At 48.1% G+C, this 27,964-nt stretch overlaps 1 protein-coding gene across 1 annotated transcript in view; it reads right to left on the reverse strand.

Annotated features, from left to right (window-relative positions):
• VPS51 (VPS51 subunit of GARP complex) overlaps positions 1-27,964 on the reverse strand; it is a 123,060-nt gene that overhangs the window by 51,981 nt on the left and 43,115 nt on the right. The window contains exons 3-6 of the mRNA XM_086938506.1: positions 26,200-26,346; positions 14,272-14,491; positions 13,028-13,814; positions 10,121-10,336 (exon numbers count right to left, since the gene is read on the reverse strand). Of these exons, the coding sequence (XP_086794632.1) occupies positions 10,121-10,336; positions 13,028-13,814; positions 14,272-14,491; positions 26,200-26,346 (1,370 nt within the window). The remainder of the gene's footprint in view (positions 1-10,120; positions 10,337-13,027; positions 13,815-14,271; positions 14,492-26,199; positions 26,347-27,964) is intronic.

Consider the following 27,964-nt stretch of genomic DNA (forward strand, 5'->3'; position numbering starts at 1 on the left):
AGCCATGTCTGAACTGGGGTGGCAGAGTGGGCTAAAGAACGGTGATGGATTAAACCCAGATCTTTTGACTGGGTGCAAGTGTTTGATTGATTCAGATGCTCCGTCCATCACCACCCCCTTTTGTACCGCTTTTGGCCACCATAAGTGTGGCAGGGTATGCTCAGACGTGAGTCCCTTGCTCACTTTGCCACTGGATTCAAGCAAAACGGGCTGAAGACGGCTGGAATGCCAGAAACCGGTCCTCGGAAGCTTGTTTCCGGTCCAGGGAAGACATGGCTTGGCAGTTCGGACTGGACTGTTCCCAAGAGGCACAGGGTCAGACTGATTTGCATATAGCCATGTCTGAACTGGGGTGGCAGAGTGGGCTAAAGAACGGTGATGGATTGAAACCGTGAGTTCCCTGGTAACTAAGACAGCCAATTTCAACATTTTTGGCGACTTAAACATACATTTTTTTTTTCAGAACAAAATTTTATTGCAGTACCGACAAAATACAAAGGGGACACCGTCCCATATTACATCGCAGGACTAGCGAGCATATTATGAAAGAAGATGTGTAGTCAGCACAAGCAGTAATAGGTTATACACCCGCCCCCCCCCAACCCCCAACTCCCTACCATCCCCCCCCGGGTCCCACCCATTCCCCCACACAGTGTCTGCAAAGTCTCAAGGCACAAAGCAAGAAAGTACGAAAAGTGCGTGCTCCCCGTCGCCCAGGGTCCAATAGTTAAAGTTCTTCTCCAGCGTCCTGGGGCACAGGTTGCTCCAGCCACAACCCTCTATAGTCCGCCCATCTTTTCCATATCTTAAAATGTTTCCGGGGGCAGCCCCTGGCCTCAAAGACTGGACGCTCCAGCCCCATGCAAAAGTCCAATCCCCGTCTCCACACTTCCAGCAAGGGGGCCCTGGGGTCCTTCCAGGCCCGAGCTATATCTCGTTTGGCCACAGTGAGGCCCAAAACCAATAAATGACGTTTGTATATGTTGCCCCCCACCTGTTCCATTACATGCAGCAGGCCGAGCTGCGGTAATCGGGGAAGGTCCCATCCCAAAACCTCAGACAAGCAGTCCCATACACCCATCCAGTACCTCGCCAGTTTCGCACATGACCACACAGTGTGGATAAACGTCCCCACCGCCCGTTCGCACCTCAAGCACTCAGGGGAGGCAATCAAACCTGCCCTCCACAGTCGTTCTCTGGTAAAGTAGGCTCTATGTAAGTATTTAAATTGGATAAAGCGTAAATGCATCGCAATGGCCGCCCCCCTCGGGCCTCCAGGGCTTCCCTCCAGTCTTCCTCTTCGAGAGCTCCTACATCTCCCTATCCACACGGAGCGTAGCCCATCAAGGGAGGAGGAGCAGTGTGTGACTAGGGTCTGATATATGTTAAAAAAAAAAAAATTCCTCCAATTACCCCATAAACACCTTAGCCTCTAGGGGGCTGAACTCGGGCAGGGACTCTAAGCCCACCAGAGAGGGGGACAATGCATGTTGCAGTTGCAAGTATTGAAAGAATTGGGTTTTGGGCATAGCATATTCCTCACTCAAGGTCTGGAAAGACTTGAGGGTAGTGCCCTTCATGACATGGCCTAGTGTTGAGATGCCTATGTCGTCCCAGCCCCTGAACCCCTGTAGGGATGCCAGTGCCGGCAGTCGCCCGTTCCGCCACAGCGGGGTCTTCCTCGTCAACTTATTCCACCACCCCATGCGGCGCAGAGCTGCACGCCACACTCGGAAGACCACCTGGGTAACCATGGGGAACCTCTTCCTGATAGTCGCCGAATACAGAATGGTATGCACCGTGTCCGGATCCATCAAGTACCGTTCAAGGGCATAGGTCGGGTCACTCCGGTTCCCGTACCACCAGTCATTAAGCACCAGTAAGTGTGACGCCTGATAGTATGACAAAATGTCGGAGGTGGCCAGGCCCCCGCAGTACGTGGACAGGAAGCAAGTGCGAAAAGCCACCCTCGCCACTCCCCCGACCCAAAGAAACTGACTCAGCGCAGCGTTCACCTGACGAAACCACTGCGGCGCTATGGGGCATGGGTGGTTTTGCAGTCGGTATAGGAGGCGCGGGAGGGCCACCATTTTAAAGATCGCCGATCGGCCGTAGATATTCAAGGGCATTCTGGACCAAGTTTTCATGTCCGACCGTACTCTATCCCAAACGGGCACCACATTGCGCTCCCATGCCACATTTGGAGCGTCTGTAAGGAAGACGCCCAGGTATTTAAGTCCGCCTGCCGCCGTCTGCAGCATTGATGCCCATGGACCCAGTCTCTCACTACCCTCCAGCACCCACAGCTTAGAATTTCGCACGTTTAAGTGCAAGCCCGATACTTCCCCGAAGATTCGCATTATCTCCAGGACTCTGGGCCCGGATCTATTAATGGCCGTAAGGAAGAAGAGGACGTCATCGGCGTACAGTGCAATGCGATCGGACGGACTCATCTCCCACTCTAGCCCCCATAGCTGCGCGTCCATCCGCACCCACGCCGCCAAGGGTTCCATAGCCAATGCGAATAAATAGGGTGAGAGAGGGCAACCCTGTCTGGTGCCCCGTCCGATGGGAAAGGGTTTTGACACCGCCCCGCCACTCTCACAGACGCGGTCAGGTCCGTATAAAGCAGGCGCAGGTATGAGAGGAAGCCAGTCCCAAGATTGAGGCGGGACAGAAGCGCCCGAAGGTACACCCAGCTGAGAGAATCGAATGCCCTATCTATGTCGGCTAGAAGGAGCGCCGCCGGGATCCCAGCGGCTTGGGCTGTCTCCACCACCACCTGCGCGCGGCGAATATTGTGTCTCGTCGCCCTATGGGGCATAAACCCCGCCTGATCAGGGTGAACTAGGTCGGTGATATATGGGAGGAGGCGATTGGCTAGGGCCTTAGCCAATATCTTCGCCTCAAAGTTTAAAAGGGAAATCGGCCTGTATGAGGAGTGGTGTTCGGGGGGCCTCCCGGGTTTACAGAACACAACAATTTCGGCATGTCGTCAATCCGCAGGGAGGCGACCACACTCCCTGGCTGCCTCCAACGCCAACCTATATCGCCCCCCCAGTTGGAGATGAAAGGTTTTCATGAATTCACACAGGAACCCGTTAGGTCCCGGGGCTTTGCCAGAGTTCAACTCCCCCAGTGCCGTGCCCAGCTCCTCCAAGGACAGGTGGAGTTCCAGCCGATCGCGGCCCTCATCCGAGAGCGCACGCGGCGGGAGATCCGCCAAGAATTTGTCAACGTCCTCCGCAGGGAGGACCTCCCGGGGGGCATATAGATCCGCATAGTACTGTGCGAAGCTGGCCGCTATGTCCTCAGGGGCCGACATCGGGTCCCCCCGCTCATCCCGAATACCCGGCAGAGACTGAGCCTGGAAGGTGTGATGGCACAGTCTGTAGAGCATGGTGCTGGATTTATCCCCCTCATTGATAGATTCTGCTCTGTGTGGCCAGCCACAGCTGGCGCGCCTCATTGAGTAACAGGGATGTGTATGATTGCTGTGCCAACAGGAGCTGCCCCACTGCCTCGTCTGTGTCGCCCATATTGCATTCTCTCTCCAGGTCCCGTACCCACCCCGCTGCCTCCTCCACCTCTCTCTGACGGGTCCTGCGGGCCCCTGCACACCAAGCGATGTCCACCCCCCGGAGCACCGGCTTCAGTGCCTCCCACTGGGTGGCGGCGTCTACCTCAGGCCTATCGTTCTCCTCCCAGTAATTAGAAATGGCTTCACGAAGATGTGATCGATAGCGATCCCGTTGCAGGTGCCACGTAGACTGGCGCTATCGGAAGGGCTGTCGCCTCTTGTCTAACGAAAGGTCTAGGGACACAGGGGAGTGGTCCGAGATACCACGAGGAAGCACAGCCGTAGAAGTAACCCTCGCCAGCCAGGGGAGCGGCACGAACAGGTAATCTAATCTGGAGAAGGACTTGTGCACTGCAGAAACATAGGAGTATTCGCGGCTCAGAGCGTGCTGGTGACGCCGGGAGTCAATCCAACCCATGCCCTGTGCCAGGCCACTAAGTTTCGTTGGTGCTGCCGCCGGGAGTTCCCTTCCGGGCCTATATCGATCCATCCGTCCATCCATCACGTCATTCCAGTCTCCTCCCACAATCGCCAGCACATCCGGGATATCGGCCCACACCTCAAATAGCTTCTCAATGAGCGCTTCTTGCAACGGGGGCGGGGCATACACACTGCCAAAGACCATCAGCTCATCCCCAACCATACTCTTAACAAACACAAATCTACCATGGGCATCAATCCATTGCGTCTCGTGTACAAAAGAGAGCCTGCGATGTACCAGGACCGCCATCCCTCGGGACCCCCTCACAAAGCCCGCATGAAACAATCGTTGATAGCCATACCTCTGCAAACTGAGGGTCTTGGTGCCCTAGAGGTGTGTCTCCTGTAGGAGGAGGACGTCAGCCCTTTCCCTTTTCCCTAGCCGCAGCACCGCCCCACGTTTTATTTTATCCAGCATCCCCCGGACATTCCAACTCACCACTCGTAACAACGCCCGCGGGAGGCCTGGTCTCTGGGCGTCAACCATTGTCAATGGGGAGAAAAAGCAAAAGCATGGGCTCTCGGAGCCACACACACATACATTTCAATTGCCGAAGTAGCGCAGACACTGTGTCAAACTTATCTACCCCCCCACCGCCCTCCTCCCCCTCCCCCACCACCCACCCCACCCAGCAACACCCACCTGCCCCCCAATCATACCCCTCAACTTCCTACTCCCCCCCCCCCCCAATACCTCATAGAACACTGAAGTATCTGTTGCAGCATGGGCAACCTCGGGCCCAAAACAGAGCGCCCAAGGCCAACCATACCAATGGATCCCAAATACCCACTAAACTAAGAACTCCCCCCTTCCCCCTAACATCTCCCACTCACGTAGGAGGCAGGTAGCCCCTATATTGGAGCACCCCGAACCCTTCTTACAGCCCCATCAATCGTTAGAATAACCAATTAATCATGGCAATCTACTCAGCGTTCAGTCGTCTGTAAAGCAGAACACAGGTGGACTACTCCCCTCAGCAGGAGCATCTGGTATCCGTAGGTGGGCATGGCCCCCCATAGTCCCTCAGCTACCTCTTCCTGAGTGGTCTGAGTCAGTAGGCGCAGCAGACCAGGACCCACTGCAAGAGGCAGTGCGCTTTCGAGACCTGGACTTCCTATTCTTTTTGCTTCGGGCGTTCTGGTCGCCTCGGTTCTGCGACGAATCACTCGTGTGTCCCGGATCAAGGCCCGGTTGAGCATGGGGCCTGATTCTCACCGTTTCATCCGTCCACCTGAAGACGTCCTCTGGCGTATCAAAAAAGTGAGTCCGGGATTGAAAGACCACTCGTAGGCGGGCCGGGTAGAGCAAGGAATATTGAATCTTCAGGCCCCGAAGTTTCGCCTTGGCGGCCAGAAAGGAGTGCCGCTGTTGCTGTACAATTCTGGTGTAGTCGGGGAAGATCATGATCTTTTGGTTTTCAAAGAGAAGGGAGGCCTTGGCCCTCGCCTCCCGCAGTATAGTGTCTCTGTCATGAAAGTTCAGGATTCTAGCGATCACCGGCCTGGGCCGCTCTCCTACCGGCAGCTTCTGTGTCAGGGCCCGGTGGGCGCGCTCAATCACAAAGCAGCGGGACAAGACATCCGGGGGGAGCCAGCTCTCCAGCCATTGGGACAGAAATTGTTCCATGTTGCCCTTTTCACAGCCCTCCGGAAAACCTACAAAGCGAAGGTTGTTTCTGCGCGCCCGTCCTTCGGCATCCTCCACACGAAGCGCCAGACCCTTTTGAATATTCTCCATCGCCGCCATTTTCTGCTTCAGGGTCCCAACATCGTCTTCCACCACCGAAATCCTATACTCTGCCTCCGTAATTCGCGCCACAGCGGGCGCAGATCCTGTCTCAGGAGGGTCACGTCTGCCCCAACAGCCCCAATTTTGGCGTCCAGCATATCCCTTGATTGGGTTATCGCCGCCATTAGCGCCGCGTTGTCCGGCCCCGACCCCTGGCCACCTTGTGCTCCGGGACCGCCACTCGGTTCCGTAAACTTGTCGATGGGCCCTTGCTTAGCGGGCCCACCCCCCCCTCTGGTCATGGGCAAGGCTTACTCCGGTACCACTGCCCTCAAAACGTCAGCGGATCCTCTTGGCGGGGCAATCCACACCTCCAACAGCTGCCAAGGGTAGTTCACTGGCCAGATACCCCAACTGCCGGCACACGCCTCATACACACCGCCGTCGTCTGCTCCAGGGGGGGGGGGGGGGGAGGCTCCCGCCGTGCTCCCGCAGATCCCTGCAGGTCGAGCCCCAGCGTGAGTAAGATCCACCAGGGACACCTCTCCCTATGGGTTCCACCGCTTCAGACTGCACGCGCCCGCCTTGTGGTCCTCCACGGCCGTCCAGGGGTACCCCAGGCCCGCATTCAGGTCCGGCAGCGTGCTCAGGACCACAGCTTGAGTTAAGCCGGTCCCACCGTTCCCCTTCACCCCTCGAGCAATCACACCAATGTGGGGGGGGCCCCCCGGGGGAGGCACTCACTGTTCGTCGTCTACCTCCGCAGGGTCAGCCCCAGGTCCACACCAGGCCAGAAGGCACGCCTCTCCAGGCACGGACACGAGCCACTCCGGTCCGTTCGACAGGCCTCCAGTCCACTGCCCCAGTGAGCACAGCTGTGATGTTCCCAGCGATCTAGTCTAGACGCATATCCGACCCCTCTGCTCCTTGGGTCCCACTGCGTCTGCACTCCTGTACGAGAACAGATGTCGGTTTCACCGGGCGGGGACCACCAAACTCGAGGCCCCGGCTCCCCCAAGGCCAGGTAGGCCGCTGCTCCTCACCGGCGTCCTCTGGGCACCAGTCTCTTCCGCCGCCACAGCAGAGTCGGTCAGGGGGCCCCCTCGCTGCGCCGCTGGTACCAGGCAGCCCCCGGTTCGGACAGAAGGATTGCGCTGCCGGCCCTCGCGCGAGCTCTCCGGCCCGGGTGTGCCAAAATTGAGGCCCCGGCTTTGCTGTCCGGGACTAGGCCGCCTGCTGCTCCGGCCGGTTCCGGCGCTCTGGACGGTCCCGGAGCGCCGCCTCCAGCACCGGATGACTCCCAACACCGTCCGCCACAATTGTCCCACAAGCAGTGTGCTGTTCGGGTCCGGGGGCCAGGATGATCAGTCGGATAATTATCGGGCCGGCAGGAGCTCTAGAAAGCTACGTCCGCCATCAACGCTCGTTAAGCCACGCCCCCCCTTAAACATACATTTGGATCGCACCACAGATAAGAAGATTGGCAGTCTGCTTGCAGACCTGGCCGCGTTTCAGCTCTGCCAATTAGTCAGTGGCTCTACGCACATTGGTGGCCATCTCCTGGACCCCATCTTCTCTAATTTGGAAGATGTGACAGTAGAGGCTCCTATCCCTATGACATGGACAGACCACCTGTTGGCGATCATGACCGTACCTGTCAGGGGCACATCCAAGTCGAAACCTGCCCAGAGAGTGCTAAAACGACCTTGGAGAAAACTTCGCCTTGAAGAATTTCACACACTCCTCAAAACCGACCCCCTTAAAACCAACGAAGACGTTGAATTAGGCTTACGAAGACTTATGTAAATGGATCACCCAGGCGCTAGACGCCCTTATACCAGCCAACTGGACCAGGGCACGCTCCCAGGAGTCAAGTCCGTGGTACATTGAAGAACTTGCCTCCCTTAGAAAAAACTGTAAAATTGCCGAACGCAAATGGAGAAAGGCTTACGACCCCATGCTTAAGTCACAATATGTCCTGCTGCAAAAAAATTACCATAGAACTATTTGCAGAACTCGAGCCTCGTACTATGCGAGGGAGATTAGTTGTAGCCAATACCCCTCTTAAACAATTTTTAAAATATTAAAGGAGCTAAGTATAAAAAAAAGGCAGAGGAACTAAATACTCCCTCGACACACTGTGAAAACCTGGCATCCTTCTTTATTGATAAGATCCAGAAGATATATAATGCCTTTCCAGCTAGGCCATGTCTCAAAGCCTTAGCCACCAGGGCTACCCACAAACTCACTGAGATTCCTCCATTGAACCAAGAGGACCTCCTCAAACTCTGTGACAAGATTAAAACAGGTTCACCTGCAGACCCCCTAAAACCTGACCTTTTCAGAGCAAAGGACTGGACTATTCTCAGTCCTCTCCAAGACATTATAAATCTATCCTTTTCCACTGCCATCATACCCACCAGATGGAAGCAAGCCTGGGTATCCCCCATCATTAAAAAACCCACATTAGACCCCTCTTTGCCCGAGAACTTTAGACCCATCTCGCTGCTCCCCTGGCCAGCCAATGTAGCCGAATCCCATGTCAACACCATTCTGACTAAATTCCTTATATCTAATTCCATCTTAGATAACTCCCAACATGGCTTCCGTGCAGGACATAGCACCGAGACGGCACTTCTGAGCGTCACAGAACATCTCCGGTCCATTTTGGATTCTGGTAAGACGGCAGCACTGATACTTTTAGATCTCAGTGCTGCCTTCGACACGGTGTCTCACGACGTGCTCTTATTCCGGCTGGAGGAGGCAGGAGTATTGGGACAAGCCCTAAACTGGTTTAAGGCATTTCTATCAGACAGGTCATTTCGGGTTTCCACTCCCCCGTTCCTGTCGAAAGAGCGCCTTATCAGCCAAGGAGTACCGCAGGGTTCTGCACTCAGTCCGACCTTATTCAACGTTTATGTTCAACCACTGGCTGAGGTGGCCAAGAAATGGGGGCTGTCGCTAGTATCTTATGCTGACGACACCCAGCTAGTGGTAACATTGAGTAAGGATGATGGACTGAGTGCACAGAATTTTAAACAAGGTCTTACTGACATTACAAACTGGATGACCTCAAACGTTTTACAGCTCAATGCTGGCAAAACCGAGGTCTTACTGGTGGGAAAAGAGACGGCGGCCTGGGATGACAGATGGTGGCCCGAAGCACTTGGTAACTTGCCAGAGCCTAAAAGCCAGGTGAAGGCAACGTGCTATGGGATCCTTCGGAACCTTAAGCCTATACTCAAATTTTCGACCCCCAGACACGTCAGCTAGTAGTCCAGTCAGCTATCCTTTCACGACTGGACTACGCCAACTCTCTTCTTGTAGGAGCGAACCATGCCGAAAAATCCAGACTTCAACAAGTTCAAAATGCAGCGGCTAGAGCACTGACAGGCCTCCCTCGTTGCAAATCGGTGAGTACCACACTCATTAAACTTCACTGGCTCCCGGTGGAGAAGAGGATCCATTTTAAAACCTTATGCCTCGCATTCAAGGTCTTGAAAACTACATCGACACCTATGCTGAGCCCTCTATTAACAGCATACTCACCCCGTCGTGCCCTCCGTTTGGAAGGCCAAAATTTGGCAGTTGTTCCCCGTTTTAAGCTGGCCCGAATGGGTGGCCGCTCCTTCCGGCACATCGCAGCCAGGCTCTGGATAGCTCTACCTTCTCAAATTCGCGGACTCAACGACTTACTGTCATTCAGAAAGGCCATAAACCCCCCTTTTCTGCTACATTTTTCTAGGTCTGCATTCCATGTTCTCCGTCCGCTGTTGCCTACTCCCCTTCTTTTCTGCAAGCGCCGGGACGCCCCTTGGCTGGGGCAGCCACGCGCTATATAAGATCCCATAACATTAACATTAAACCCAGATCTTTTGACTGGGTGTGAGTGTTTGATTGATTCAGATGCTCCGTCCATCACCACCCCCTTTTGTACCGTTCCCTAATGCAAAGCATTTTTGATCACTGATGCACATAGTGTAGGAACTGGGACTGGTGACATACTCTGTAGTGTCACTGCACATTACTATTTTAACTCATGCTGGAGAACAACTCTTAAAAACGTTTGCCTTCACTCTAAAGGACCCTGATTTAGACTGCTTGCAGTTGTTAGGGTGATTTGCAGACAATGGAGAAGGTATTATGGGGAATATCCGTCTACTGATTTCGCTGCTCAAATACATTTTAAACATAAAACCATTTCCAACAAACAAACTGAAATGTGTACATAGAGTTGAAATATTATTCAATGAAAATAGTTTTTTGTAGCACAATATGTGCTCAATAAGCAGGTCCGTGTTATCACACAAACAGCTACACAGGCTCATTACCTGAACCAAGAACTGCTCGTCTGTCAGAGTCAGGATGTAGCTGATGGTGGACGTCTCGTAGTCTAGGCAGAGGCGGGAGAGGAGCAGAAGCAGAGTTGGCGGGGTGAAGCCGCCCTTGTCGCCAGTCGTCTCGCAGAACTGACGGGCTGTCAGGCAAATGTATTTGATAAAGCCAACAATGAGGCCCTCACGCACGCCCTGGCTGCAGAACTCACCCTTAGAATAAATAAAGAATCAGAGGGGTGAAATTAAGGCCGCAGATGAAAGAAAATAACACAGTGACAATTTTGAGAGCAATCGCTGGACAGTTCAAATTTGCTGTGAAAAATAATTGTTACAAATAAGTAGGTTTCATTAGCTATGTTGCTACAGGTATACCACTTTTCCGACTGCCCAATGCCAGGAAGCAAATATGTTTTTTTCCTTAAAAACACAGAGCGTAGCTGGGTCAAATAAATTATTTGAAGAAATACTAAGATTAGATGAAGATGACAAGATTTTGCATAAAGGATGAAAAACTAATTGCAACACATGAGGGCTCCTGTGAATGTTGTGAATGAATGAAGAATAACAGTGACTTCAGTAATCTACTACGAGTTTGCAAAAGTGGGCATCGAGATGGTCGTGATAGCTCGGGGTACCACTGTCCATGCCAGCTAAGACCTCTGCTGCGATTCTTCAGCAGCTCTGATGGCATTGGATATGATGGTGAAACGCTTACGAACACTTCTGCCATAGCCAAATTTAACAACCCGCGCTTTCAGTTTAAGACCTAAACTCACCTAATAGCTGCGCTGAGCTCCATTATTAAGTAGTCTTTTTCCACATTGCAGTACCTAGACGTATCACTCCATTGCCCCCTCCTTCTAGCTGTCCAGGGTAAACATCCTTGCTATACCCTAATAAAAACTTTGACTTCACTTTTTTCCAACAATCTATTAGTGAATATACGGATTTCTTTAAATGAAACAGCCTAACCCTTCTCTCATAGAAACGATAAGTTTTAGGTTTTTCAGTGTTCTAACTGTAGCTAAATACTTTACTCTCGTCTTACCAGTAACGGTTGCAGCAGTTCATACTAACAATAACCCTCAATGGGTGTTTTTCTTAATTGAACTAATGTATTTCAGTTCTCCCAGTGATCAGGAATAGACATTATGAGATGCTCTTTGTTAGAGATTCAGTACATATTTAATTTTTTTAATATTCTTTATAGTATGATTACCTAAAACCATTTACAAGTGCAGTCTGTGTCACGTCATAAAAAAATATATTTGATTGTTTAAAAAGTCTAAACTTTATAAAAAACATGAGTGACCCCTGAAATTCGAAGAAAGTCTGAAAACTGCAGCAGAAAAGAGAAGGGACATACCCGAGCAAGACTGGAAGTCATAGGTACGTGGACGTGCAATAGGATGTCATACAGACATGAATGTTTACTCTGTACATGGGCAGACGTATGGGGTAAAACATATGTGAGCCAGTGCATTTGACTGTCTGGATTTAAATGTTGATATACATATATAGAATATTACACTCACAAACCTGTAGGCATCTGATGTGCTGGTGAGGTGCTGTTGCAGTGGTGGGTCATGCATGTTTGTGAGTGTGCTCTGTGCAAGCAGCTTCAGACATATACTGTAGAGAACGGCTTCCTACTCCTGTTCGACATGTATAGACTATCTAGTTTTACAACATGGAATTCCAATTGTTTGACCTTAACAGGAGCACTGTGAACAAAGGGAAATCATTTCGCCCCATTAGGAATTGTCCACATCACACTATCACTAATTCTAGACTTGATTATTGTATTTGTCTTTTGATTGTTTTGTAGGTAAAAATAATTTGCCACTTCTAGATGGTCCTGAATACAGCAAACAGAATATTAAGTGACAAGAATGTTCAAGCGAGGTCTCCATTTGTATGTATGCGAGTACTGCTTTTATTTATTGCACTACAAGTATCCGAATGCACTGGATGAGGTAGACAACAGGTGGGCAAAAGAAGGAGGTACGGAGGACAAAATGAGAGGTGCCTCAGGGAGGCACATCTTTCTTACATGTGAAGAGGTTTAATTTTTTGGCGGAGATGTGCTGTTAAAATAGTAGGATCCATCATCGCCTTCCTGAAAGTAGGATGAATGGTTTTGATGGCAGACGTAGGTTATTCAAGAAACCTGGGTCAAGCACATCAATTTACCTTTAAGTTTTGTATTTATTAGCGGGGAGTGGAGAAGACATTATCATGACTGCATCTTAGAATACTTTCTAATCAGCACTTTTGACAGCATGAAATAGGTTTATTTATAAGGCGTTCATTCCAGATTACCTTGTTGGTGGTGCATAAAGCATTAAATTGGATGCTTGCAGATATTGGAAGCCAAAGAAGGCATTCCAGTCTGGCACTTGATGTTGGACAGTCGAGACAAGGAGAGATTTAAAATAGAATGTATGATTAGATGAAAGGTTGCCCACCCCTACAAAACCAGTCACTCTACTAACCATTTGTTGTTGTTTATGTCAAAGGGAGCTCTGAAAGTAGCAAAGGGTGAACAGTTAATTAACTTTCATATACTGGGTGAATGGTCTGTCTTGGAATGTAGTGAACAGGGACGGCCTTGTGTACAAATATGCAGTCTGTGTTAATTTGCCCCCAATCAGTCTAGTTACCTTAACAGTGTGTGGTATTTACAAATGGTAATTGCAGAGAAAGTATCCATTTGTTCATATAATAAAGTGCTGCTTTCACCAAACTCTCGCAGCTTAGGGTCTGTAATTTGAGAGCAAGCAATTTTATTTAAAGGAGAGCTGTATACATTTAAGATGATACAGTGGCATGCCTTGGATAAGCACAAATGTAAATTAATGACGATCTACTCTTAAGACTGGAGCTCTGTAATACAAATACCTTGAAGTAGGGCTTGTTGGAGAAGGTGATATCCTTGGCGGTAAACAGGTGGACATAGGCCAGGACTGACTTGATCTGGTTTAAGATGGAGGCTGAGATGTTGCCCAGAAGCTCTGCCAGGTTGGAGTGGTCCTTGCCCATCAAGCGTGGGGCAGCCAATGACTGCCGCACGTCTGTCAGGCAATCCAGAAAAAAACTCTGTAGTGCCAAAAGGTACTGCCAGATGCGCTCCTTGGCAGCCCTCACAACAATCTCTGTTCCTTCTGTAGCAACACTGGAGGCAGGAAGGAGCTTTGCCACAGCCTGGAGCCGGCGGTGAAATCGGTCTAGGGCACGGACAAGGAGAGAGTTGTCGCCAATGCCTTTCTCCAGCTGGATCCGGCAGTCCACAACAGCAAAATAACGACCCATGAGCTGGTTCACGAAGGACACCAGCTTCACCTGGGCCATGACAGAAATGCTCTTGTTAGCCTCTCCACCCTGGGACAGTCGGTTGATAAAAAGTTCTTGATAAGAAGCAATCACCAGACAAATGTTGCTCACAAAACTGTTACATCCTTGGTCAACAAACTCCAAGATGTCACCAAGCTGGGCTGCTGCAGTGGCGGCAGAGGCTCCAGAGGGTGAGCTAGGCAGTCCCAGATCAGCCTGCAGACTTTTCAGATCATCAGCCAGTCGGGACTCTGCATGAGACAGAAACTCGTCACACAGTTCCTCAGCTGGCTCATCCAGCTGCAGCAGTAGCTCAACACACTCTGCTAAGTCATGTGCACTGGTGCCACCATCCCTGCAAAGAAATACAGTGGAAAATCATGAATGCAGAAGAAATGTGGGTAAGAAATAAAAGGCAGGAATGTAGGTGACATTTCAAATTAATAATTCTATGAATAACAAGTGTAACAACCAGATGTAAATTAGTAGTTTATGTACGAGGTGACACCAAGCAACATAGAAAAAAAGTAAAGTGGGGATTTGGGGTTGGAGGACAGAAGTAGCAGGAAAGGTTGGCTACTTAGGGCTGATTTGGACTTTGGCAGATGGGATATTTCGTCACAAATGTGACCGGTATCCTGTATACTATCATCCAAGTGCATTATATCTTATGGTACTGGTAAGACAGCGGACGGGATATCCGTCACATTTGTGAGGAATTCTGGGAAAGAAGCACCTCAGGTGACGTTCTATAAAGGGATGTGAGCTTATTATGGAGGAATTAATCTAAAGATCTGGGAAGATGCAAGTACCTGAACTTTTCGCGCAGCTTTTGCGCCAACTCGCCCATTATCTTCTGGCAGTCGTTCTGGATTCCCTGAAAGGAGGGCATGTGTTGATACTGGTGCAGAATGGAACGCGCCTTGCCATGGTATCGCACTGCCTGAGCATATGCCTCCATCTCAATGCATTTGTTCAGGCGGGCAGGCAGTTCGAAGAGGAACTGTAACTTCCGCAGTAGAGTGTGGACACCTGGAAGTGCAGAGGGAGAATGAAAGAGTGAGCAAGTCATAGGCCAGATTAGAACTCTGCTTTGTAGTTAAATGCACTTCAAATGTTTACATCCTTTGCAGCATCAAAGATTTCCTCCTTTCAAATAGTGGCTGCATGGCTATTGCCCAGGCTGGTGACATGCATCTTATTTTCATGATAAACAAACCACTACCATTACTAAACACAATTTGAAAGCAGTCAAGTTGTGACTCTAAGACAACCTTAAGAATGCAAATATTCTCTTAAAAAACTTGAGAGATTAGAGGAAAAGGAAAATGTTACTTACCCTCTAAGCTTCGGTTTATTGCATGAAGTGCTGTAGATTAACTTGCTGCGAATTCTCCTGCCATCTAGAGCTGTGCTGGGACGTTTTCAAATAGTTTTTCTTCAATTAAAGGCTTTTGAGTCAAAGACTGCACTCTGACTCCTCTCTTTGTAGGCAATGTGCATGGGCACCGACGCAATGTTAGATTTTTAACAACACATGCACAGGTGATTATGAAAGGAATTTAATTAAAAAGGAAGAGATCTGACAGTGGAGACACACTTCAGTCGAGGGGGGGATGCATGAGAACAGTGGAGGCTCCCCCACTGGGGTGTGGGGGCGTTGCCCCACTGCTTTCTCGCGGTGCGAGAAGGCAGAAACATAAACGGTAAAAACGCCCATTTATGTTTCAGCCTTCTGGCATTGAGAGAAAGCAGAAGTGCCTGGTTCGGGGAGGGAGGGTTGGCGGTCCTGCTCAAGGGCAGGTTGGTGGTGGGGGGGGGGGGTGGGGGGGAGGGGGGGGGGGCGGAGTGGCACTGGAGCCGACCAAGCAGTCAGTACCCGCAACAGTGGACAAGCCACTCCCCCCTGCCCTCGAGCAGGACCGCCCACTCTCCCTTTTTTTGTATGCAGAGAAAATGTCCCGCTGGGGCGCTCGCCTGCTGCGCCTACCAGAATTGTGATTGGCTGCGCTTGCAATGCGTAGGGGAGGGAAGCTGGCTGCTTCCTGCAGCAGGAACACGTGGACCCACCAGTACAGGCCGGAGCGGTATCCCGGCACTCGGGTATGTTTTATTTTAATTGGGATTGGTTTTATTCCCCACCCGCGATCCCCCCCTCGAGCATGCCAGCCGCCGCGGAGTACTGGCGTGGCTTATATTGGCCTTCTAGGCTAACTAGTTGTATCGTGCGACATGTGTAGTAATGGCCGTAATGGGCAGAGTAGAGCTGGCGAATTTCAAAGGGGTGTTGAGTCATCTACACTGATACTGGAACCTGTTCACCTGGGGGAACCAGGTTCGAGTATTGGCGGCGTCGACTCAACATCCTGTGCAAATCACTTCATCTCCCTGTGGTGCTTAACAAAAAAACTTGTGGGATGGATTTCCTCCTTGTGTAGTGTAACTAACTGGCATGTGCTCATGAAAAGCTGCACTATAATACCTTCGGGTTGCGTTCCCGCCATATAAACCCTCACGCACTTTGAAGTGCAGAGTTACAGCACTTAAAAGAGTGTGAGTGTTTATATAGCGGGAACGCAGAAAGCAGACATAAATGTTTGAGAAGCTAGGCCCTGCTGGCACGTACCTCAGAGAAGCATTGGCAGTAGACAGCGTGTATGCTTCTCAGCGGTGCATGCCATGACGTCAATATAAGTGAAGACCACCGGTCTAGATAGAGTTCTACGACAAAAAAAATATTACATTCCTCCTTTTAACTCGGTAACACAGAACACAATGCGGACATTAATAATTACATTTTTTATTGTTATCATTACACGTATCCAAACGATGAGAACACCTACAGCAGCACCATATCACCCCGTCCCTCCCCTAAATTGGAACACAGTGAAGCAAGGCAGCATAATAATCTAAATTTCATGCCTCATCTTTGATCTCGTTTTCCAGTAATTTGTTACTGTGTGACTGACAGAAGTTAAATAGGTCATAATTGTTCTGGTGGATATGAGCTTGTGGATCACACAATGACGCCGTCACCATGCCCCTCCTTTAAAAATAAATAGCCCTATTACCATGTTCTCTCCATTCTAGCTGAGCTCAACCATTAATAAACTTTCCGAATAAAAATGGAACGTTTGTCCTTGATTTTGTCCCTTCATCATGGACAGGCTCGTTCTAAAACTCTTAAGTATTAGGGGCTGACATGTTCTTGTCTGGAAGAACGAAAAGTATACTTATGAACTGAAACACGTCACTGTCATCACATGCGCCTTCCACCGGCTTATAGTGCTTCAGCGTCCTTCTAGCTCCTTTAGCCACGCGGAAGAAGCTGCAAATCAGATGCCTGCTTCAAGCATGTAGGCAGTGCAGTAAGGTGCAGTGATGTTTGCTGAAACATATTTCTTTTGAATCCTCTGGATTGGATGGCCATGGATGGGATGCCGTGGATAGGGGGTCTCGCCTTGTTGAAATGTGGTTCCTCTGCTGGCTTCAAAGAATTTCTTGAATGAAGGCTCTCTGGTTATACAGAATAAGCAGCTAGCTACCTATGTTATTATACGACATCTCTTTTTCAATGTAATAACTGCACTTTCACAATTGCTTTATCAACCTTCTTGCTTTTTCAAATTGCTTGAAATAGCATCATTTGCCCACTCTTTTTTCAAATTTTTCGTGGAGGGAGAACGCCCCAAATTCCCCTTAGCTTGCTCGCCACAGTGCATGCCACCACAAATTTTCAGCGGTACAAAAGGGGGTGGTGATGGACGGAGCATCTGAATCAATCAAACACTCATACCCAGTCAAAAGATCTGGGTTTAATCCATCACCGTTCTTTAGCCCACTCTGCCACTCCAGTTCAGACATGGCTATATGCAAATCAGTCTGACCCTGTGCCTCATGGGAACAGCCCAGCCCTAACTGCCAAGCCATGTCTTCCCTGGACCGGAAACAAGCTTCCGAGGACCGGTTTCTGGCATTCCAGCCGTCTTCAGCCTGGCTTGCTTGAATCCAGTGGCAAAGTGAGCAAGGGACTCAAGTCTGAGCATACCCTGCCACACTGTGGGCTAAAGAACGGTGATGGATTAAACCCAGATCTTTTGACTGGGTGTGAGTGTTTGATTGATTCAGATGCTCCATCCATCACCACCCCCTTTTGTACCACCACAAATTTTCAGTCGCACCACTTTCAAAAGTCATCAGCCGCCACTGCATGTGAATCTACAAAACTACACAGCATGAAAAGACGCTTTTAGGATAAGCAACATTTTCCTTTCATAGCATGTATTGCTGTAGATACGCATGCTCTGCATGGACTATAAAGCAGTACTCCCCTACAAGTGGTGGCATTATGCATATATGTGAATTAAAGGCCTTAGGACTGTTTGACAATCCATGACATGTTGGCGATCTACGATATCCACACAATAGTGCTTAGTGAAAGTGGCTGCTTTACATATGTCAGCTAGAGTGATTACGCCCAGGAAGGCCATGATGGCTTCTTTCTTGCATGAAGTGTGCGCCATGGGGGTAATAGGGATGGCTCTTTTGGCTTTATGATAGCAAGTCTTGATGCACTTGAAAATTCACCTAGCAATTACGGCCTTAAAAATAGGCTGGCCCTTGTTGGGTTTGACAAAAGCTACAAACAATGGTGAGCTTTGCATAAGGGCTTGGGCCTGTCAATGTAATACATGAAAGTCCATTTCACATTCAGGGTGTGGAGGACTCTCTCTGCTACAGTTCCTGAGGCAGAAGACTCTGAGATCTATTTGATGGAGGTGAAAAGGGGAGGCAACCTTGGGGAGGAACTTTGGGTTGGTTCTAAAAACGGCCCTGTTCTTGAGGACTTGGATCACAGGTTCTTGTATTGCGAGGTCTGCAACTTAATGATGTGTGTTAGTATATGTTATGGTTTTGAGGAAAGCTACTTTCCAGGAGTGGAACAGGAGAGAGTGCAGGTGCAGAGGATCCATGGTGGGTCCCATGAATCTGGTAAGGGCCACACTGAGATTCTAGAAAGAAAGGATTCTCTGAGGGATGATCCTTTTGAGGCCCTCTATTGAAGACCTTTAATACAAGGATATCAAAGAGGGAAGAGCGTTGCCGGTCTTGTGTGAAAGCAGATTTGTCTGCTAAATGAAGGAGAATAGAAGTTTATGAAGGGCTGATCTTCATAAATGTAGAAGGCAACTGAAAATATTTTGGACAGTAGGTTTAAGGGGGTCCAAGTGTTTAGAGATGCAGTAATGGACAAATCTCTTCCATTTTGCTGTGTAGCAGATTTGTGTGGTAGGCCTGCAGTATTCACATAAGTTGTCCACACATTCCCATGGAAGGTGTAGGTAGCTATACTTCAAGACTTCAGGTGCCAGTTCACTAGATTCAATTGCCTGGGGTCTGGGTGTTTAATTTGACCGTTGTTGTGTTTGAGAAGGTTTGCTCTGCTAGGGAGCTACTTGTGGAGGGCTGAAGGACATCTCGAGAACGGTTGAATAACAAGGCGGTCTGACCCACATGGGGGTTTCCAGGATCAGGGTTTGGGATGTCTGCCGCATTTTGTCACACCATGTAGGGAAGGAGTATGGTGTGCCATACCGATGGAAATACTGGAGTAGGAATTGTGGGTGAAGTTCTCACTCGTGAACTCCTTGATGCGTCCTGTTGAGTAGGTCTGCCAAGCTTTTGTCTATCCCTGGAAGGTACTGTGCTTGAAGGTGTGTGCTGTGGCAGATTGCCGAATGCCAAGGTCTGCTGTGCTAGTGCTGATATCGGAAAAGCAAGAGTGCCGCCTTGTTTTTTTAAATAATGCATGGAAGTCATGTTGCCTGTTCTGATTCGGACTACGTTGCCTCAAATGAGTGGAAGGCAGGCTTTGAGTTGCTGTTCTATCATTACAGAGACCGATGTGTGCTGGCCTTTACCAACACTAGATCATTCTATTAACCCCACACTTGTGACCATAGAGCTGAATGACATTCTTGCAGTACATGCATGCAGTGCGAGGCATGGAGTACTACAGCAATGCAGGAGGCCATCATACCTAGGAGGCGTACAAGGGTTGTAACTGTGAGCGGATGACTGGGCTGAAAAAGAGGTAAGAGATTCTGAACATTAGCCACGCTGGTTTAAAACATAGTTAAGCATACCGGCAAAGCCAAAAGCACTGGCACAGAGTTGTCTCCCTCATCTTCTTCCGCATGAACCCCTCCCTTCCAACTCCAACCCTTCTTGTTGTCTCATATCCTTTTGCTTTTCTGCCCAGCACCCTCCCCAATCATGGGTAGATGAAAAATAATTTTCATCCACATTCATCGTAAATACATACATCTTGCCTTCAGGGAACTTCACATTAACTATACAGATTACTTACTGCTCTGTGGCAAGCGCTTGACAGGAGTACTGCAGTTCTACAAGTGCTCTGATCGTACCATACAGCTAGCAGAGACCGTACCATCTACACTGCATCAGAAATTCATCTTCCTAATGCTGTCTCTTTACAACGCTTTTCAATTCTAATCTCATGGATAAAGATGTCCTTTTCAAGATTTTCTCCGACTGCTGCAGTTAAACCCATACCCAGGCAACCCACTAGTTCTCAGAGGAAGCGTCTTACAAGTCATTTACTAGCCCATCTTGCTTTTTAGTTAGGCTTTACATGAAAGGATAGGCAAGGCAACACAGTCTCCTTCTTCTTTATTGCTGTCACACTCTGGTATTTCAACCTTCTTCACGGACTTCAAAGACCTCAGTGCCACAGAAGGAAGCCCCTGATCGGTCATGTCGTGTTTTTTACAACACACTTCTCTGAGCTGGGTCTTTCAGGGGCATTCCTGCACTCCCTGGCCATGCATTTGTAACGAGGTTCTGTTTAATTAATATTCACCACTTGGAAGCATTTTGTATTAAGCACCGTACTAGAATGAAGCCTTTAATTGTGCATTATAGAAGAACATGTGCATGGATGTTAAGTGATTCACAAGAACAATGTACAACAATTAATTGGTAAAGAAGCCACTCCCCCTGACAATTATTGAAAGTTGCAGAGCTGCCACATGGAAACCAGTCAATACTGTTGCCAGGCACTACAGTCTGGATTCTGACCAGAGAGTAGATAAATAATGAAGACATTTCACAAATAAAATCAAGTGGGTAAAGTCTCTCTGTGAACCCTGAGATGACATCACACTTTTTGCTTTCTTGAAAGCATTGATCCAATATACAGGTAGTGTTCTGAATTAAATGATGATAACGAACTAGGATTACAAGCAGGGAACATTTATTTACTTGGGCAGTATGAGTTTGCAGTATAAAAATCCAGTTGAGCGACTTTTTGTTTGCTTTGCCATACTGTCCTGCAAGGTTCCTGTAGGAAACTGGAATTTTGTTGCAGTTGTTCCCCCACTTTTGGCCCCATTACAACTACGAGGTGCTGGTGTTCGACTTTGGCAGTGCTATGAAGCCTGCTAACAAGGCCTCAGTGCAAGTGCTCCTTCCCTAAAATAAAATACTATGGTCCAATTGTAACACAATTGGCACACAGGTTAGCACCTCTGTATGTCCCTAGTAAGTGGTACCCCTGGTATCTAGGCATTGGTACTAAAGATGGTCCCTAAGGGCTGTAGTATGTATTATGCCACACTAAGGGACTCCTATAAAAATTGCATGCAGTCTGCCATAGCAGACCGTGTGTCATGGTACAAACCATGTTTGAAAACACGACATGGCACACTCACTGTGTGCTGTGTCAAAGTCACTGCATGTAATATATGCAAGTCATTTCTACAGCAGGCCTTGTAGCCCTAAGGCATGGTGCATTATTTTACATGAGAGGGCAAATCTGCATGAGTAGCTATGCCCCTGTGGTGTCTAGTTCAATTACTAGAAGGTACAAGTGAACAGGGAAGTCATCTTAAGTATATGTACAGGTCATTACGAGTTCCCCAACTACATGATGGCTTTACTGAAACCTATGGTGCTTGGTATCAAACACCATGTCTCAATAAATCCTGGGGAGCAAAAGAGCAATGAATTTAACCCAGATCTCATGACTGGGGCTGAATGCTTGATTTTTTCCGCATTTCGCCCATCATTTGTGTGCCTTTGCTTTCTAGCCCTAAGTGCAAGTGATACCCCGAAACTGGTTCTGGGATGCTGGTTTCTGGTCCAGGGAGTACCTGGTTTGGCAGTTCAGGATGGACTGTTTCCATGAGTAGCAGGGTCACGACTGATTTGCATATGGCTGGCTCTAAACTGGGGTGGCATAGTGAGCAAAAGAACAATGAATTTAACCCGGATTTCTTGACAGGGGGTGAATGTTTGATTTGTTTCAAATTCCATCCATCATTTGTGTGTCTTTTGTAAATCTATTCTGTTGTCAGTACTTGATTTATTATGACATGCAGCTTAGAGGTGCCCTTTAAAAAACCTACTAGTAACTAGTTTGCTGGCTGACTGGTATCAACCAGCCTGCCACCACAGACACATTTATGACACCCTGCAGGTAAGAGCCCTCGCTATCTGAGACCAGAAACAATGCCTATTCCAGAGAAAGGTGTTAAAATCTTCCCCAGCAGGAAGCCTATTGATTAAGCATTCCAGGGCCAGAGGCATAACAGCCCCTGCTGCCTTTGATATGCAACCCTGGCCTTCCCCAGACCAGGGAGATGTCACTCCCTTTGCTTAGGGACATTTTGCACCAGGACAGCCAGGAAATGAGCTATGTAAGAAGGCGTGTTGCACCACCACGCTAGTCACACCCCTAAGGTGGGCTATCTGATGTGCTCCACAAAAGAAGGGTTACACCATCTTGTTTTTGGTGGAATTAAAAATTGTGTGACAGAGTTATGCCCAGTTCCCACAAGAAGTGGTCATATATGAGGTGTAGTGACCTCAAGGGTAAGTAGCCCATCAGCTTCTATCCTTCTCTCCCCTTAACGCCCCTAAATGTATTATTCAGGTGGCCCCTGACACCAGGAATTCATATTTGACTCCAAGGAACTGAAGAGGATAAAAGAAGAGATGTCAATATAAGAACTGAGGACTAATCACGAACTTGAAGCAAAAAGCAGCCTAACTTCTGAAACCTAGATAATTGCAAAGACCCAGCTCGTCTAAAAGTTGTGCCCCCCTCTCCAGTGCTTGGAGGATGCCCAGCACTTCGACAACCAGTTAGCATCTCCCTTGGGGTGGAGGAGCCATACCCCTGTAGTGGCAGGCACCGACCAGCATAGGCCCTGTCCACCGTGTTGCTGGCCATTCAGCCCTCTGTGGGAGCAGCACTCCAGAAAGAAGTCTTCCTTACTCTAGGAGGTCATATCGGTTTCCCTACCAAATTTGGAGGTGCCAGGACTTCCATGAGCCGCCCAGCACCAACACCCTCTGTATCGGAGCATTTGCAGCAGCCAATGCATGTTGCGGGTCCAGTCCAGACTCCACCAACCTACTGACGAGGGACTTTAGGATCCACAAGGGTTTCATTAAGAGAGGCCCTGCTTTCTTCCTCTCTACAGGTCTCCCAAGAACCGCAAGAGCCTCTTACTCCTGCGAACCGCTGGAAAAAAACTTCTGCACCCGAGCTCCCCAGCCCGGGCTCAGGGGAAACAGACTGTGCAACCCCCGACCCTCCTGGGCTCTGCCGGACTGGTCCCGCAGTCCTCCCTTGCAGCCTTTTCTTACAGGTGCTTTTCCCCATTGACTTTAGCATGTAGCATTCGAGGCTACCTTGGCTGAAAGCATATCTTCCTGCGAGACCCCCCCTAGGGCAGGTAAACTTGAACTCTTGTTGCAGTGTTGGACCTTGGCCCCTGGCCCCTATTTACCTTAAGTCCGGAAGAACAGTCCTGCAAGTCGTCTGTAAGTGTACCCTTGCAGTGAATGTTTCTCCTATAAAATAACATTACAGATTTTGAGGCTCATGCCTCCAATCTGACAGCTGATTCAGATAATCTTGGTGTAAAAAATGTTTGTAAAATTATTTTTTTCCAAATTGGTCTTGAGTTTCTCCTTGAGTGTGCGCGTCTCATTTATTAAACTCTGCGAGTTTAACAAATGCTTAACACTGCCCTCTAAGTCTAAACTGCTCGCCCACACTACCACAAGGAGAACATTTGGGATTATTAGTTTATGGCCTGTCAGCCAATAAGGGGCATTTGGACTTTCTACATCGTGTACCTCATTTTGGTACACTACATTAAAAAAGCCAGCTTCCTACAGTTCTTCAATACACAAGTGATATGTGCACACTCAAACAAGTATTTGGGGGTAGGGAGTTGCAGCTAATAGGGTGACTGAGTAAGCCATTCTCCATGAAGCTCCTATCCTGTTCAAAGGAACGTGCTCAGTGGTACTACCGACAACTACACTTCCTATAAGAGCCAGAGGTGTGATGAGATCAGGGAACTTCTGTGGAACACTGCCCCACTTTCTTGGCGGAAGTCATCCCTTGAACAAACCCCAAAATGTGCCAGAAGTTGGATCACTGATTGTCGTCCTACTTCCTTAAGAGTTTAAGAAAACAAAATGGCACTGGTGTGTGGGTGACTAGTCCAGCCACAGAATGCAGAGCCCTAGTGTAGCAGCTAGAAGCAGTCAATGCATTGTGTACTGGGATGGAAGACACAGTATCAAGGTTTGGAATGGAGAAAGGAGGTCTGGAGAAGCGATACCATTCAAATAAGCCACGTTATAGACATCTGATCCGAGCAGAAGAAAAGTTTGTGCATGAGAGCTAAAATAGCTACACGTTATAGACATCTGACCCGAGCAGAAGATAAGTGTGTGCATGAGAGCTAAAATAGCTACATCGGCTAAGAAAACTTGAAGGAAACAGCAAATGCATGGCGCAGGTAACAGAAGTGGGTATGCACAAACAATGAGAGTGCCTTGAAATAATTGTGAACAATGAAATCACCCTGGTGATACAGAGATGGCACCAACAAGTGTCATCTCTGATTGACTAACGCATGATAGTTATGGCAAAAGCATGTTGGTGATGGAAAAGCACAACAGATAGCACAAAGCAATATGTCCCACTGACAGCAAAGGTTCAGTCTTTTACTGCTCCCATTCAGGTAAAGAAAATGGAACACTCTCAATCATAGAAGCTTAGGAGGGAACAATGAAAATGAAAACAAACAAACAGCCACCCGCCAGAAAAGGTAAAGAGATATGGAGATAGAAAGGACAGAAAATACAGAAATATAAAAGTACAAGTAAAAAAAGGAACTCTAAATGACAAAGAGTTCAAAAATGGAAAGTAGCAGGCATGCACCGGGGAAGGGAAGACTAACATGTAAGTTTAACAATCAAGAGCCCAAAACACAATCCCCCAAAAAAGCACAAGACCCAGCAGAGAGTCAACCAAAATTGCAAACTATGGTGAAAATGAGAAGTTGTACAGAGCCATGCATTAGAAAGAGGCTGGGCTCAGGCAAAACCCCCTACCTAAAGAACACCTTGAATCTTATCTAGTCGAATTATAAGAAAGTTGAGAAGCCCAAACCAACTCTTATTTCCTTGATAGGGGTGACACTGGAAAAACATGCCACTAAGGCTGGTTTTAACCAAATATAAGGAGTAAATCCTAGCTCCGGATTCTAACTCAACTGGAACACACAGCAGCATGTGTGGATGTCAACAATGAGAAGGTATGGTTTCAGAAGCATTTTGAATAGTGTGAACATTTCTCAAAGACTGAAGGGAGGGCTTTCACTGGTGGGCTGAAAAGGCTGAGTGAATGAAAGCGAGATGGAGCACAGATAGGGTTCAGGACATTCTGGAGGTGCTAGCTGAACAATGAACGAAACCAATGAACATTGACTCAGAGGGGCAGGATGTGAAATAATAGCAAAACATGGAGAAGGTGGCTATGAATAACCTTAACCCCTTCCATGCTGATGACGAACCCCAGCCGTCATGCACTACGGTGCTCGTGTGCTGATGCCGGCTGGGGTTCGTCACGGCCCGCCCCTGTTCGTGCTGTTTACAGCACACCAGGGGAATCGCGGCCGCATCGAAGGGGTTAAAAATAAGATGAGGGATTTCAGTTGGGCTCTGTAGCTAGCTTATAGCTCTTCTGCCTCATGCAGTTAAAAATAAGTGGAATTGTGATGCAAAAGACTGCAAAGTTTGTGTCGCAAAGCTAATAACATTGTTGGGGACGAGCTGTGTAGTGGATGGCACCTTACAGACTAATATAACAACCATGACACGTGTGTTAAGGATACATTTTGAATTGTGACACAGGAGGCGGAGACTGATCTCTAACATTGTGTAACTGGATACTAGCAACTGTGGCGCATATAAAGCATAGTTGTCAAATTCTCAATTTATTGAGCACACATACATATCTAGTGATAAAGAATGGGGTCAAAACATATGGAGGGAACGAAATGCAGCTGGTCTAGCAGTATGACATTAATTGAGTATTTACGTTTTTAAATGTTACTATTTTTAACAGATAAGGGAACTGGGGAGCTATGCTTTAATGATATGTCTGTGCTGTGAAATAGGGCTACAAGACTGCCTCACCTCCCAACATGATAACAGAATGCCATTCAGATGCGGGGGAAGCATTATGAACTTTCAGTGTCTGAGTGAAAGCTTGTACTGAAGGTGCCTTGCACAGTGAGACTGCCCATGGCAAGTGCTGATGCAGAGTGAAAGCAATCACCTGAATGACCCAACTAGGGTGCTTATCAGAGGCTTCTATACCCAGGAATCTTCATCATAGGTATCCTTACCAGACAACTTGGTGATCTGCTCGTGTTGGTCCTGCAGGGTGCTGCTGATACGTCCACTGAATTCTGTGATAGATGCCATATTATTGGCCAAGCAGTCCATTTCATCCTCCATCTTCTTAAAGTCATTCTTCATTTTGCGGATGGTGTCTGTGAAACAGCAAAGCGGTGACAAATTAGGAGAAAGATTGCCCCTTTAGAATCATAGGTTTTAGGCAAATCGCTTTACTCCATAACTCAAAATTTAAATACGCCAACTTTGACCTACACACTGTTCTAGAAAGAGCAGTTTGTCTCAGCAAAACCTCCACTATGAGGATCAATGTTCATGATACATCAACTACCTAAAATATATATTCAGAGACCCCGAATTCCACTGAACTTATGCAGGGATATGATTGAGCCCTGGTTTGCAGATCTCTCCATGGAAAGAAAAGCAAAGTTAAGGGAAGTGGTCATGGTGACCTACTTTTTCCTATAACTCAGGAACAGTGCAGTGGCTTGTGACATGGTATTTCTATCCTTCCTACATCGTGGGTTATGCCGACTGGTCTGAAGTATGATGCTTAAAAAAAGGAAATATTTACAAATCTCCCATCCATGAGGTACCCTCTTTTTGAGCCGATGAGATTCACTTGATGGAAAGAGACGCTAATATCTGAATGAAGACTCAGGCCTCCAACTCTGCTAAGACATTGTTTCGGCTGGTTAGGGATTGTATTCACTCCTGCAGCCCTGACAGTCCTAGCCCTCTTTCACAATGGTTGTGTGATAGTTCTAGCCTTCCTTCTCAATGGTTGTGGAGACACCCCTTCTCACTTCTCAGAGAAAATGCTACTGATATGATTGTAAAGAAGTAAAGTATTGTTTCACCGAATATCCTTGTGATTTTCTGACTAGAAGACGGGTGGACATCCAGAAAAGCTTTAAGTGTTTTAATGAAAGCAAGATTCAATCCTGGCTGTCCTATCTTAAGTGAAAGGTCCCTGATAACTTCTGCCCATTCTCTGCTCTGAAGGCTATCTCACACACAGTCGTAAAATCCAGCTATAGCCCCATATGGGTATTAGGGAAACCTAATTGGCACAGACTCTTGAACCACCTAGATACATGGGATATTCTAGACGTCCATCAAATTACTATAACTCCAGGGATGGAAAAGGAAACCGCTATGGTAACTGTTTTGGAAGATCTCAGGATAGACATTGATAGTGGGCACCCTGCTGGCCTTAAAGCTCTAGATCTCTCCACACCTTCGATACTGTCAACCATTCTATCCCAATCTACCATTTGGTGGTGGTTACACAGTAAAGAGCAAAACTCTACTGGTTCTCCTCCTTCCTACCTGTACAAAGCCAGCCTTTTGGTATATCCTTCTTTCCAGTCAAAGACAATGCATGTTATGTGTGGAGTTTCATTGGGGTCTTCCCTCTGCCAAATTCTTTTTAACATTTATTTGCACCGCTGGATGGTTTTATAAGTTCTTTGGGCATGGAGCCAGTACTGTATACTTGTGATACCTGACTGATCTTACGCTTTGAACACCTCTACCTAAGTTTGAGCATACTCTCCAATCCTATTTATCAGCCATCCAAGCTTGAATGAGCAGAACCTTTCCAAGCTCAGAGCCAACAAGACGATGGAACTACTTTGTGAGCAGGCCAGTCTAGAATATCACATTCAGTCCTGATGACATAAAGCTAAAATTCGATATCAATAAGCAGTTGCTTTTGGAAGAACGGGTTAACTCTGATGAGTTCATGTTTTC

This window comes from Lissotriton vulgaris, chromosome 9 (genome assembly GCF_964263255.1).
Source record: "Lissotriton vulgaris chromosome 9, aLisVul1.2, whole genome shotgun sequence".
In the NCBI taxonomy this organism is placed as follows: Eukaryota; Metazoa; Chordata; class Amphibia; order Caudata; family Salamandridae; genus Lissotriton; species Lissotriton vulgaris.